General features: G+C 43.0%; 1 protein-coding gene across 5 annotated transcripts in view; it reads right to left on the bottom strand.

The window, feature by feature from the left end:
* Positions 1 to 9,244: 9,244 nt before the first annotated feature.
* The window catches only part of CYRIB (CYFIP related Rac1 interactor B), a 95,573-nt gene continuing 90,558 nt past the window's right edge, over positions 9,245 to 14,259 (bottom strand). For all 5 annotated transcript variants that reach the window (XM_053954672.1, XM_053954664.1, XM_053954680.1 and 2 more), the window contains 3 exons: positions 13,115 to 13,241; positions 12,508 to 12,578; positions 9,245 to 10,117 (listed from right to left, as the gene is read on the bottom strand). In XM_053954672.1, coding sequence (XP_053810647.1) covers positions 10,054 to 10,117; positions 12,508 to 12,578; positions 13,115 to 13,241 — 262 coding nt within the window. In that variant the 3' untranslated portion in view covers positions 9,245 to 10,053. The remainder of the gene's footprint in view (positions 10,118 to 12,507; positions 12,579 to 13,114; positions 13,242 to 14,259) is intronic.

Genomic DNA, 14,259 nt, shown 5'->3' on the forward strand with positions numbered 1-14,259 from the left:
AATGTGGGGAGATCTTTATTGTGGAAGCAGCTGGCTTTGGTTTTATACAGAGGAGGGCCAAAAGATGCTCCTTACAGCTGTGAAGGTTGATCATGGTCCTCAGATCCACAATCTCAACAGAGGATGGTTTCAGCTCCTGCCCAAACGTGTGTTCTTTTGTGTACCAGGTCACCAAAGGAATTTGATGGTAAACCACGAACTTCTGTCTACACCACCTAGTGATTTCTTGAGTATTATAGGCTCAAGCCCACCAATCTCTCCCCTCACACCACTGGAGAAGGTGCAAGCTGAGGAATTCCACAGATATGCAGAGAGGTGGCCAAAGCACTTGTGGACTCCCCACCCCAGAGGTGTTCAAGACCAGGCTGAACAGGGCTCTGGTGTAGTAGAAGGGGCAGGGGTGCTGAACTAGGCCCCTTCCAACCCAAACAATTCTATGATTCTGTGATAAAGCAGCACACAGGGCAGGTGCCAGAACAGGTGTGCTGGAGCAGCCAGTGCTGGTCCAGCAACACACAGCAGCATTTTGGACCCTGAGAGCCCCCCACATGCTGCAGGCTGTGCCAGATTTACAGCCACTGTCTCACCAAGAGTGAGAGGGTTCTTTCTGCAAGAAGGAGGTACAGAAATGGCCAAGCTGTCCAGGTTAGGCAGCACCAATACAGAGAGCAGGGAGCCGCAGCAGAGATGCCCAGTCAAATGTGCCTGTTGGGGCTCCTGCTGGGGGTCCTTTTGGGGTCCTGCTGAGCCACAGCTGAACTGGAGGAGAAGAGAAGACAGGTTTCTTTAGCATCCACCAAGCCCATGGAGCTGATCAAAGCATGGCAAGCAAAGCATTCCAGGCAGTGCCAGGGGACAAGGGGTATAGTGGCAGCACTGACATACATTGACAATGTCATCATGATGTGCCACTGTCTCCAAAGCAGTGGTGCCAGCCACCTGGGGCTGGGCACACCCCTCATGAGCTGGAATGCTGGGAGTAATGGTCTGACTTTGGTACAGACCATGCAGCACAACACACTCCCATTGCAGCACTTGCACTCGGGCTGAGCCACCCTAATGAGCTTCACTGGTAGCTGCATTCAGACAGCAAAATAAAAAAGTGAGAGGAAGGGAATTCCTGTGGGACTCGGCAAATCTAGCAACACCAATCCTGGGAGCCCATTTGGTTTGCTATTCACTGTGTGAGACTCCCTATGAAAAATTCAAATTATTTCTGTGCATTTTCCTGAAAAATTCCTCCTCTGCGAGATGGCACCTAATGGTCAGCAGCACTAATAGACACTGATGGGGTGGGAAGCAGCATTTGCTCTGCATCCTGATTGGTTTTAATCTTCCAGTGATGCTACTAAAGAGTTACAAGCCCTTCCTCCTGGCCCAAATTCAAATCTCGTGCTTGAAAGCTGATATTCAGCAAGCACTGATGTTGTTTGCCTGCTGAGAAATGGGCATTTCAGGCAACAGGCTGTTGATTAGAGGGGGTGACAGAACTGCTGAATGGCCAAATCACTCCTGAAGAAGAAATACAGCTTGATTAGCACAGAAACTCACGCAATGTAGATTTGTCTGCTTTCCCCATTTACAGCCTACACCATCCCTATCAGCATATCTGCTATCCTTGCCCAAAAATCTCCTTAAAAAGGGAGTCTCAATCTCATCAGTGACTTGGTCACACACTGTTTTAGGTCCAGAGCCCTGCTCCCTGGTGCTCAGGCATTGTGTGGTTTATCAAAGCATCAGGCTGTGTCTGAAGAGGGGCTCAGGCTGTCTGCTGCCCCTGGCACTCCTCTCTGTGTCCCCAAAACCCAGCCCAGCGCTTGGCTCCAGCAGCCCTCCTTCATCTCCAACGCCTTGCTGCGGAGGAAGCGGCGCAGACTGACCAAATTCCAATCCCCTTACACAGCCCCTCGGAGTCACTCTCTGGACGGCTCAGCACAGCCTTGGCCGCTTGCTCAGACCCGAAAGCGCAGTGAAGATTCAGAGAGCTAGACTCTTCCTTTACAGGAGAAATCGAGTGTGGGATATTCTCAGCCTCAGGCTAATCAGACCCCAGAAATTTCCCTGCATTGTATACAGTCTCTAACTGTGGCTGTTAGTGACATTATTTAAAACACAAAAAAACCCCAAAACACCGAACAGTTTTGGGGAATAAGAATCCAACAAAAGCTCCAGCCAAGGGGTGGGAGGGAGGTATAGCAGGCTAAAGAAATCCCTACAGTGCCCAGTATCAGCTCCTCCCTTACCTGCAGCAAAGGTTTACCTGTAACCTTACAGTGTTGACAAAAGCAGCACAGGAGGAGATGAGAGAGCTGTGCACACACAGATGCACAGAGCATTTTATAGTAGTAACTGCAAATGCTGGTCTAGGTTCAGACCACAGAAATTTCCCATGGTTTGATCTCCAGCTTCCCTAGGCTGCAGAATAAATCTATCCCCTGAGCAGAGGAGGTGGGCTTGTTCTCTCTTTAGTTCTTTCAAGGGTTTCCAGATCCAAGCCCCAAATGAGCCATCCCTTCGCTGGGGAGATATTTGGGGCTGCAGAGACCAGGACTCAGACCTGAAGGGTAAATATGAGTCCAAAGCATAGGAGGGGCTGTGAGCTGGCCAAGTATGGAGCAACATTCAGCTGGAGAGAAGCAGCTGATGAACTGTGAACAGCATCATTCCCAAAGCCTCACTGACAAGACAGCTCTCTCTGCCATAGGTAAAGAGGGACAGACACTGAAGATGATGGTGCCTGTGAGGCTGAGTGTCCTTCAGCTAAGTAACTGACTGAAACCTTCCTGCTCTGCTTCCTGAGCAAGAGCTACCCATGATAAGAACCTAGAGAGAGCCTTCTGTAACAAAACTCACACTGTAAAAAATAATTAAAATGTTTAATTAGCTTTTGATTAGCATATTTCAAAATCCTTTAGAGACTTGCAGATCAGCAGAGGCACAACTTCGGAGTCCAGGACTGTTCTGTTTCAAAACGCATTCCCTCCTTGAGAGCAGACACACAATTACGTTCCCACTTCAATTGCTCCTCATTTGCAAAGCCAGAGCATGAAGCAAGTTGTGTTAATGTGTCAAAATGGGGAGAGAAATAAAGAGAGCAATGGATCACTGAGTCTTTGAAGGGAAAAGCAATATTGCAGTAATTTATAGGAGGGAGAGTTAGCGGGTGGGTCAGTCGCTCTCAAAGAACAGCGGCACTCAGTCAGTAAATAGGGCTCGTTTGAGAAGAGCATCACTGCCATCTTCAGGATGGCTGCTTTCTCTTTCCCAACGTGCAGCAGCTTTTCTGGGAGCAATTTTTGGTTTATACAATACAAAAGAAAGCTTTCTGCCACTCCAGCCAAAGTTATATTTTCAGTTACTATAGATTCTTTGTGGAGGATGTTTTGGTCCAACGCTTCCCAGCTTCTGGATTTTGACACCTCAAATTGCCTATGCAGGAACACCTCATAAACATAATTTCCAGTGCAAACTTCAATTTAAGATGAAAAAGACCTGTCAATCAGTCTGGGCCACTTCAGTGCAGTAACATTTCCTAATGGACACCTCTTGCTCTTTATCCAATCCAGGCTAAATGTCTCTGAGGAGCCACCCTCTTACAGTTCTCTTGCAAGATGTTTATGCTAGCGTAAGAGAAGTGTTAAGAAACTCCTTGTGACGTCAGCCAACTTTCCTTCCAATGGCATTAAATCATCATTCTTCTAGCCAGAACATTCAATCAGCTGCCACAAAAAGAAAGCATCTCTAGCCTGGGCCTCCAAGTGGCATTTCACATTCAAGCACTACAAGTCATTTCAAAGATATACAGTACTGAAGGTAGAGTCTATTACCTTAAAAACAACAGTAAGGGTACTAAAGATGATAAAAGCAACTGCTTTATAGCCTGGAAGAGCACAGCTAGGATGGCAACATTACTTTAGCTCATGTTTCAGTAAAGCACTCCCACACTGTTTAACTGACCAATACCGAGCAGGGGTCACACAGCTCGTTATGGGGACATCAGTTTTATACTGCAACATCTCATCTCTCTCTACCCTGCACTTGGACACATCTCATGTGCCCCTTCACATGATGGGTGTGTTTCCAGCCCACTGGATGAGCTGGATGTGTGCACATACTCCTTTCCCAAGCCTGGATGCTGGCCCATCATTCAGCCACTTTGACACAATAGGCACATGTGAAATCACACAATGCAGGAACATAGGGAGCAAGGACAAAATCAGCAGCTCAGTTGTTTCCTTGCCTGCATCCAAGGAAGAGATGGGTCAGGCCACAGATCAGGCCAGATACATGTTCTTGCCAGACCAGCTCTGACTTGGGGCTGTCTCAGACTACCATGACCATAGAGGTCACCGCTGTCACCCACAGGAGCTCTCTTTGCTTCTGAGGATGAGGACATCAGTGATACACCCTGAATGGCAAGGATGGGGATAATGCAGAGAACCACTCCTCTGGAGACCTTGGGATTTTCCAAACAGGAATTTGCCACCTCTAATGAGGGAACCCCACAGCAGGAACCAGGACAGGGCACAGCACTCCTGTATCTCATTTCACCATCATGGTCACCAAAGTGCTTGTAACTCCTCATCTCAACTACTGGACACCTCTGATCCCTGCAGTAAAGTGCTGGCTCTGGGACAGGGCTCAAGCAGGAGCAGGGAATGCAGGGCCCTGGGACAGGAGCCTGCAGGGGGTAGCACACTGCTGCGGTTCACAGCACACTGCAGAAGGGGAGAAGACAAATACATTCCCTGAATTTCTCCAACTCCTCTTGCACAAACTGAGGTCTCGTGAGCCATCCTAAGACTTGTCCTCAATAATTCCTTAGAAGTATATGGAAGATAACTGACAGCACCAACACATTTTCATATATAAGACAGGTAAAACGAATACTTTTGAAAGGAAAACAGAGGGTCTTGGGTGAAGCTGTAGCTCTATAACACATGACTGAGCAGGGCAACTGAAGAAAGCCTGCAAGTAAGTGTGGTTCTGGGAGCTCCAGGACCACAGACATACAATGGCAGCCTCAGGAACCATGTTCACAACACACCAAGTCTGTATAACTTGTTACCAGCCTACCATGCACGGGAGCACTTGCTGGTGAAATAATTACAGCAGCGAATCCACATAATAAAACATCCAAGGGTTGAAGTGATTCAGCAGTAGCAGCCGTATCTGACATCTTTCTGCAGCACATGGTATCCCTGTATATGTTCAGGAGATCAGAGAGACCAATGCCTAATCTGGCAGATCCCCTTGAGAAAACCTGATTCTACCACTTGGCCAAATCTTGTAATTTGTAACACACATGCAGTAACTTGATAACTTCACCACTGGCCCACAGAACCCCACAAAGGCCCACTTCTTACTGCTACAGCTGTGACAAGAGTCCACGGCATCACACAGATGTAAGAGACAGGGTCAGCTTACACCTTGCTCACCAGGTACAGCTCTTTGTTGTAACCTTGACAGAAGTGGTAACCCTGTCCAGCCAGCTTTACCACAGTAATAAAACTGAGGGATGAGACCAGCCTGAAAGGGTCATTAGCACAGGGGGAACCAGACCACTGGCCAGATCACACCAAGTTGGTTGCAAACATCCAGTTTTTAAATATCCTGTGTGATAGCAATTCATTACAAAATTCATATGAAAATTGATACCATGAACTTTATACTCGGATTGCTATAGTCCTTGCTCCATGCCCCTGAGTTGCTACTATAGTTTTCTGCTTCACAGAGTTATTTCTCAAGATTTTGACAAATAAGCAATCTCATCACTACAGCCAAAAAGGCACCCTCAGGGATGCCTCCTGCATCCAAGAGGACTTGTGACTACACGTGTTTGCAGCACTCAGGGAACCATCATAGTGAACTTCCTACTGACACACTCCTCAAACCCCACAACTAGCTATAAACTCAGAGCAACTGCCTTAACTAGTCCTTGCTAATTATTTCACAAGTCTAAGTCTTTGCAGGGAGATGAAAATAACACCAAGCTTAGCAAACTCAAAGTAAAAGAAGATGAGCAACCTTCAAGTGAAGCAGCAGTCTGAAGAGTAATCACATCCCTGCTCCAGAAGACATGATGGCATTGGCCATGCAAGCCAGGGGAAAGCAGCCAGAGGACAGTTCATCCAGAATGAGATGTTTGCACAGGAATGCTCCAAGCCCACATGAAATAAGGCCATTTCAGGGTCCTCCTCTCCAGATCTGTTCCAATCATGGCACACACTGTCAGCCATGCAGTCTCTTTACTGTCTGTGACACACATCACACACACCACTGTAGAGGTTTCCCCCAGAGACCCATCTGTGCCTGGCACCTGAGGCTTGCAAGAAAGGAGCAATAGTGTTTACACTCAGAGACACAGCACCATGAGAAGACCTTTCATCCACAACAGCTACAGGCTGGTTACACTGGCTCACAGCATACAGAGGGGGGCTAATTTGAGCACAGCATTTATTTTAACCATTGAGTGCCACCCAGCCCAGCCCCCCAAAATTACAGGCTATCACAACAGGGTGGTGCCATCCAAACAGTGCCAAATTTGCCCCCAAAACGTACACAGAGGCTATTTAGTGACCCATACTTAGTGCCAGGCCTGCCAGCTGCTCTCCTGTCCAGTGGCACAGATAAAATGAAGAGGGCAAGATTAAAGCATGGTTTTGCAAGCACCAAAGTTTGAGCAGGAACACACAGCAGTTTCAGCTCAAAACTTCAAACAGCTGATGCCTGGTGCACTGGAAAAGCCTGTTTTCTTGGAAACCTCGTGAGTGGGGAAGCTTGTGGAGCAGTGGGCCAGACAACTGCAAGGCAAGCCAGCTCTAATCTCCCGTCCCAGCTGCATACAAATAGAAACTGCAAAACACAAATGTAGAGGAAAAAAAAGGAAAGCTCCAATTATTCTCAGACCACAAGAACAACAATGTTTAAAAGTAAAGATGCTGTCAGGGCAGCAGAAAGGAAGACCTGTCCAAAACAGTCAACTGAAGAAGAAATTGTGTTGTTTTAGGCAGCACTCACTGAGGCAAGACAAAGAAGAAATATGCTGTATGGCTGGTTCTGCCACACAGCACTCTGACCCAATTTACTGTTTCAAGTGTTTTTCAATAAAATCAGAAGTAAACTGTCAAATACAAAAATTGTGCTTAAAACCCATTCTCTGTAAATTAGCTTTCCTTTAGAAAGCTTTACTTACAAAAAGTAATACTGGAAGGAGCATGATTTGCTCCTCCTGGGATTATTACTCCTTACCTGTATTCACAGCAACAAGGCTGACACTAAATTATTATTTTTTCTTCAGGGTGATGAACTGATGAGGACAGTTTCCTTTTCAGATCCCTGCAGAAGGGTCAGTTGTATACAGTTTGTAGCATTCACATGATTCCAGGAAAGATTTTTTTTTTTTCCTTTTTAAAAACCCCAAACAAATCCAGTTTTGTCTTTCCTCAGCTTGATTCAACTGTGATATTACCAAAAGGACTAGAGCAGTATCATGTCAAAGCAGGAGTATTTTATTCCTGTGGCCAGCAAAGCACATGTGTTGGTTTCTCTGTGACAGAGACCTTGGCTAAGCATCTTTGGCTGGAAGGAAAAAATATATTGCCCTAAGAGAGATGGACATACAGATACCCCACAGTACACACCTGAACCTCCTCCGAAATCGTCAAGTGTCACAAATTACAATTTTGCAGATCTCTTCTTTTCAAAATAAAGAAAAGATAAAAAGGAAAACATTTCTTGATGGTGCAGAAGGAATATCCATAGGAAATCAAGCATGGTCACACCACTACATTCTACCTGGAGCCAGCATGTTATGCAAAGTTATAAAACATTACTTGTCCACCAAATAAAGCTGAGGGCTGTCACACCTGCCTGCAGGTTTCAAGTCCCCTTTCCAGAACACTGACAACTCATGTTAGGCATAATCACAATGGTGCCACACACAAGGAGTGCTCATGTTTGCTCATCAGTGCAAAACATGCCATTTCCCAGAGTTTCTAGTCATTCTCAATTCTTGTTCTCACAGAGCCCAGACTGGGTAAGGCTGGAAGGGACTACACTGGGTCATCTGGACCAAGCTCTCTGTTCAAGCAGGGTCATCCCAAAGCACATGGTACAGGATCATGTCCAGACAGTTCACGGATATCTGCAGTGAAGAGGCTCCACACCCCCTCTGGGAAATCTGTGCCAGTGCTTGGTCACTGCACAGTAAAGAAGTTCTTCCTTATTTTCATGTGGAACTTCCTGGGCATCAGTTTCTGCCCACTGCCTCTTGTCCTATCACTGGGCACCACTGGGCAGAGCCTGGTTCATCCTCTGACACCTCCCTACAGACACTGATGAGGTCCCCTCTCAGTTTTCTCTTTCTGAGGCTGAACAGGCCCAGCTCCCCCAGCCTTTCCTTGTGAGAGAGATGTTCCAGTCCCTGTGCTGGACCCACTCCAGGAGCTCCATGTCTGCCTTGTCCTGAGGAGGTCAGAACTGCAGGTGAAGTTGCACAGGTCTGAGTAGAGGGGCAGGATCACTTCCCTGACCTGCTGGCAGTGCTCCTCTTAATACACCCCAGGACACCACTGGCCTTGGCCCCCAGGGCACTGCTGGCCCATGAGCGGCTGCTCTCCCCCAGGTCCTTCTCCACAGAGCTGCTTTTCAGCAGGTCAGTCCCCAGCTGGGCTGGTGCCTGGGGTTGTTCCTCCCCAGGTACAGGACACTGCATTTGCCTTTGCTGAATTTCAGACAGTTCCTCTCCAACCTTCCAAGGTCCTTTGGAAGAGCTGTATTTTTTTCCCTTCAATCCCTTCCCTCCCAAAAGAGCTTTAATTTCTTCACCAACCTATGTAAGACTTGTTGCTATAAATTGTTTCCCTAAGAAGGAACATTATTTAGTATGCTGTGATTATTCAGATTTTACACAGTACAAATACCTATATCCATTAGGGTACACAGCAGTACAGAGCAAGGGGAGTTCATCTCTCCACCACTGGTGTGGAGAGAGCCCAATGTGCAGTCATTTCTGATGGCTGTATGAGGAGGCAGCATGGGTAGCCCAGACACAGGTTCTTCAGCAATGTCCACTGGGATCTATATGGATTGCACCAAGTTGCCCACCACAAACCCTGAGTAATAATTCTCAGGGAGAGGGAAGCAGCACAAAGTGGAGAGCAAGAACCTTAAAACAACTAGGCTTAAATCAGTGGCTTAGGCAACTGGTTACTGGTAATGAAACAGCAGAGTTTTCACTATATAAAATTTATAAATTTATTTTTTTGTAAAAATCCAAAGAGCACGAAGACATCTCACTCGAAATACTGGTAAATCAAACCACACTTAGAAAAATGAAAGCTGATTTTATTATCTTATCCACAGCCAATCATTTGACATGAACATGCATACGTAATTTTGCTACGCACACACCACAGTTTAACGTTAGTTATTAAAGGTTAAACATACAACATACATCCTTACAAAAATGAGTCAAAATGCAAACGTAACTTTTAAACAAAACAGTTTTTACTCATTTAAAAAAACTTTTGTGTTGGGTACCATTTTGTACAAACACAGTTAATTTAAACAAATCTGCTTTTAGTTTCCTTATGGTTGCACATGAAAATAAGCTGCAATAGAAAATGAAGTCATCAGGGATTTTTAAATAGCAGAAGTAGGCAGTCTTGCCATGCAGAAGAAGCAATATTAAATATTAGTTTTTCAAAAAAAGAAAAAAACCACAAGTTTAAAAATATTTAGTTCAAGTCACAAATCTTTCCCCAGTACAGAGAAATCCAAATGCAACGTATAATTAGCTGCCACTTAGGATGGCTATTCTGAAAAGTAGAAATACTTTCCAGAATTGATAATTTTCATTGATTTGGCACAGAAAAGAAGTCTGAGCTTACTTAGGTACAAGAAAGTGATTAAAAAAAGAGTAAACAGGAAGAGAGAAAATAAAAAGCAAGAATGAACGAGATAGTAGTTGCAATCACTAAAAAAAAAAAATCTGTGCATCTCAGTCATTGCAGAATACTGTCTACAGCAGGTGCGAATTCCAGGTAATTGTTATTGCAACATGGATTTAATTTGCTTGGAGGTAGTCTCATCATTCAAATGCTTTGTTGTGTACCTAAACACAGAAATAAAGTCAAGGTGAACATAAATGCTATTGCACTTTAGCTTTCAAATGTGTAATTTCTTTGTTTATGGCTCAACCTGACTGTACTAGAGCAAAACCCTCAGCCATGGATCATCACCCACTCCATGGTCACCAAGAAGACAAGTCAGACATTCTGATCACAAAATTATATTGCCAACCAGAACTAGAATCTAGCAGCCTTGCACCAAGGGGAGCTCAAAACAAGCCCCAGCTGGACATTGGCTTTCACAGTAAGCTCACAGTACCACTTGTGACAGATAATTAATTATCCATCTGACTAACTCTGAGGGCCCTGGTCACAGGAAAAATCTTCAAATAAGACGGCTTGAGAATCTCTTCTTCAAAACTTCCAGTAACCAAACCTTCCTAGGATCCCTCAATGACAATGGATTTAATCACTTTTTAGCCTAATTTCCTGCTTAGTTAAGTGACTGTGCTGCTAAAACTGAAGAGCATATACATGTGCTTATTTCAGCTCCTTCTCCTTTCAAAATTCTCTAGGATAACAGCACATTTTTAAATCACTATAAAAAACCTAGATATCTCTATTTTTAAAAGATATCCTCATTGCAGACTTTCTGTATAATTAATTTCCCTGATTTTTCTTCCTAACTAATCTAAAAGCAAATAAAACTTACTTTATAATTTAAATTTAACACGTTAAATTACCACTTCCATTGTTACCCACAACTGCAGTACTATTTACTTGTTCACTTGATAAATATATAATTACTTTGTAGTTTAGAAGTTAATAATACTGTAGATTTCAGCACTTTTTGGTAATTTATACTTTCAACAAACAAGCATCCAAAGGTTTGCTGAAATCCTGAGAAGTTATTGCACTTGGTATTCTGCCCATGTGAAAAAGCTGAACATGATTACAATACTCAGATGAATTTGAAATTACAAAGAGCTGATCTTCCTCCAAAATCCTGTACCACCTTCCATCTGTTTTTGAAACACATTATCAGTCTCTCGGGAAAACACAAGGACTTCTCACTCCTTCAGAATCAAAGACTTAGATTTGGACTTAATTTGTCACAATGACATCTTGAATCTGTTTTCATCACACAAGCACACAGCAGCTCCCCCCTGCATCTCTTCCTAACAATTCCAAACATGGTTTAGAAAAGATTTAAATATCCTACCCAGAGAGTAATCAAATGTACAAAACCAGGACTGTTATAGCATCCATGCATGGAAAGGGTTAGAGCAGGGAAAGCACAGCTTGAGAGCATGGACTGGATTTATACTGCTAACCACAAAGTTAATTGTGTAATTAACCAAAAGTTAATGTCACTGTTTAGTGCAGTGAGCACCTGAACTACACCTTCCATGTACTTTCATAGTGTCAGCAATGATGGGAAAAATGGGCTATTAGCAAAGACTGGTGATCATGGCAGCTACAATCACAATAAACTAGTCAGAAATAAATGCTAATGCAGCATTTTTCCTCTGGAAGCCCCTGGTTTTACTGATCACCATCTCAAAGACTAATCATGTTATGGAGTTCAGAGATGAACATGATTTTAGCATGGAAATAATCACATGAAGTTTCAAATTAGGCATGGATTTTTTAACTAATAATCTGAACCAACTTTGCAAAAGAGCCCATCTACAATACACACTATGTAACTCCTTACCACATCATGATACAAAAAAATAAAGAGGGCAAATGAAATTAAAGCAGCTTCACTACAGATAAGGAAAAGAAATCACAACTGCACAGTTTCAGACAAGACAAACTAAAGCTTCCATATTCCAAGCAAGCCCGTGAGTAAGAACACCTAGTTACAGTTATTTGTTACCAACGTAATGATACTTTTCCAAACAAGGACAAGAACACAGACTTCATCTGCCTATCACATTTTTGCACTGTTTGCCACTTTTCCCATGCTGGATGCCCACACAACAAACATGTGACTGACTATAGATACAGTTTTACAACCCAAATTAGCAGGTTTTGGTTTAATATACTGAACTATGAATTTTTCTTTAATTCTCCAATTAACATTGCAAATTCTTGTCTCATCTATTTTACAGCGGAGACTCATGCCTTTAGTTCTCTGAAAAGAAACAATTTCTAGTTACTTACCATGCCATACTGACTCATTCTTAACCTGCATGCATGGAAAAGGTTATCTTAGAATGAACAACTGCAAGTTCACGATCTTGTTAAAACACAGAGGCTTCTTCACACATCCTTGTCTCAAGACACATTATAAGAAAAGCCTGCAATGATTACATTCACCTTTCCCCGTAAGAGTCACTGAATACTTTGCTGTGAAGAAAATGCCCTGGACAATTCATGAAAACTCACATTAAAACATTAAAAAACCCCAAGAAACAAAAAGGAGTACCTGAGAGCATTTAGAAGGCCTTCTACACTGTTAGGAGGCTGGTCTTTAAGAACTTTGATGCATCCTTTCATCTAGGAGTTTAAAAAAATTACAGTTTTTTCCATGCTAATACCTTCTGAATTTACAGGAATGTTTTATATTCAGTACGTAAAAGGTCAAAATTTAGTATTTTAAAATAGCAGCAGTGTAAAGACATTTTCTGGATATTAGGAAGGAATTAAGCTTTCAGTATTACATCTTCCTATTACAGACTGGCTTAGCTACTTAAAAAGCTGCATCAAGTGCATCCTCAGCAACTTTACTGATGACACCAAGCTGAGTGGTGAGGCTGACAGTCTGGAGGGGAGGGAAGGCATCCAGAGGGACCTGGACAGGCTGGAGAGGTAGGACCTGTGAACTTGTTGCGCTCAACAACTGCAAGCGCAAGGTCCTGCAACTCCATCCCAAGCACAAACACAGGCCTTGTTTGTATTTCTCACTACTTAAATATATATTTTTGCTTACAGCTACGTGTTTAGCACCAACCCAGTGTATACAATCTGCTACTAGAATCTGCAAGACACACAATTTAAATACTCAGGAGATTATTTAGCAACAGTAAACTTACATCAATTTTTGAAGTTTTGGCAAAAGCGCCCACCGGATGCACGTGGTCATAGAGTATGATGACACCCACCATTACCCTCAGACAGAATGATACTGTTTCCTCATTTGTAAACCTGCTTCTATATTCACTGGAATTTAAAAACACAGCTTATTATCTATGAAACACAAGGTAACAGCAAATACTAGTAACACCCAAATTAAGATTAAAGAGAAAAATTCTATTATAAATCCTCAGAGAAAAAACAAATCAACCCAACCAAATCCACCAACCCCAAACTTTTGAGAGTTTTCTTTATTCCTTTCAATAACCTGCCAAAAGTCAGATGATTGTTTAGAAAATTACTTGAAGATTAATAAAAAGTCTCAAACCTAAACCAATCCAGTTCTTTAATTAAAAAAAAATATTAAAACAATACATACTAACTTTGTCTCCAGCGCTTCCTACACTTTTCCCTAATATTGTGATCTTCTAATACACATCTGAAATTCTGACTTAGAAAAAAAAAAAAGGGCAGGCGACTGGACAACCTTTAACTGCTTTTTTAATTGGAATAGTCCATTCCTCAGAAGAGTAAAAGTATAAATGCTTGAAGCTCTTAGTATACTCCAAAACAGATGTCCTGTGGTATTTGGACAGAAACTTATTTAAAAAGACATGGCTCATGCTCCAGTAATTTTACCAATAGAAAACTATTTAGAATACAGAAGAAACAGATTTAAAAAAAATAACCAAAGATTAGCGTGACTTTGGTCATACTCCCAGTGCTTCTTAAATAAACAGAAGACAACTAACTGCCTTAATGCCTAGAAGTTGTCTCTTAATTCCCCTGAGAAGAACACTGTCATTTTGTTGGAGGAATCAGCCAGGCCAGTCAGCAAGGACAAAACATCCAGAGCATTGCCCACAGCCCCTCTTTCAGAAGACCCTAGGCAATCGTGCTCAAATAGCCTATTTCTCTGAATAATACATGAGAAAACCACTTATAAAGAGTGCCAAGAGGTTGTCTAGCTTCCATAGCCATTCTATTTTTAAATATTAATATGTTCAGAAAAGTAGACCGCACGATTTCCATGGCTGGCAAAATGAAATAAGGTGGTTTCATGTCAGTGTAAACAACTAGGCTGGTAAAAAGGAAACATCACAGT

This window comes from Vidua chalybeata, chromosome 1, assembly GCF_026979565.1.
Source record: "Vidua chalybeata isolate OUT-0048 chromosome 1, bVidCha1 merged haplotype, whole genome shotgun sequence".
Classification (NCBI taxonomy): Eukaryota; Metazoa; Chordata; class Aves; order Passeriformes; family Viduidae; genus Vidua; species Vidua chalybeata.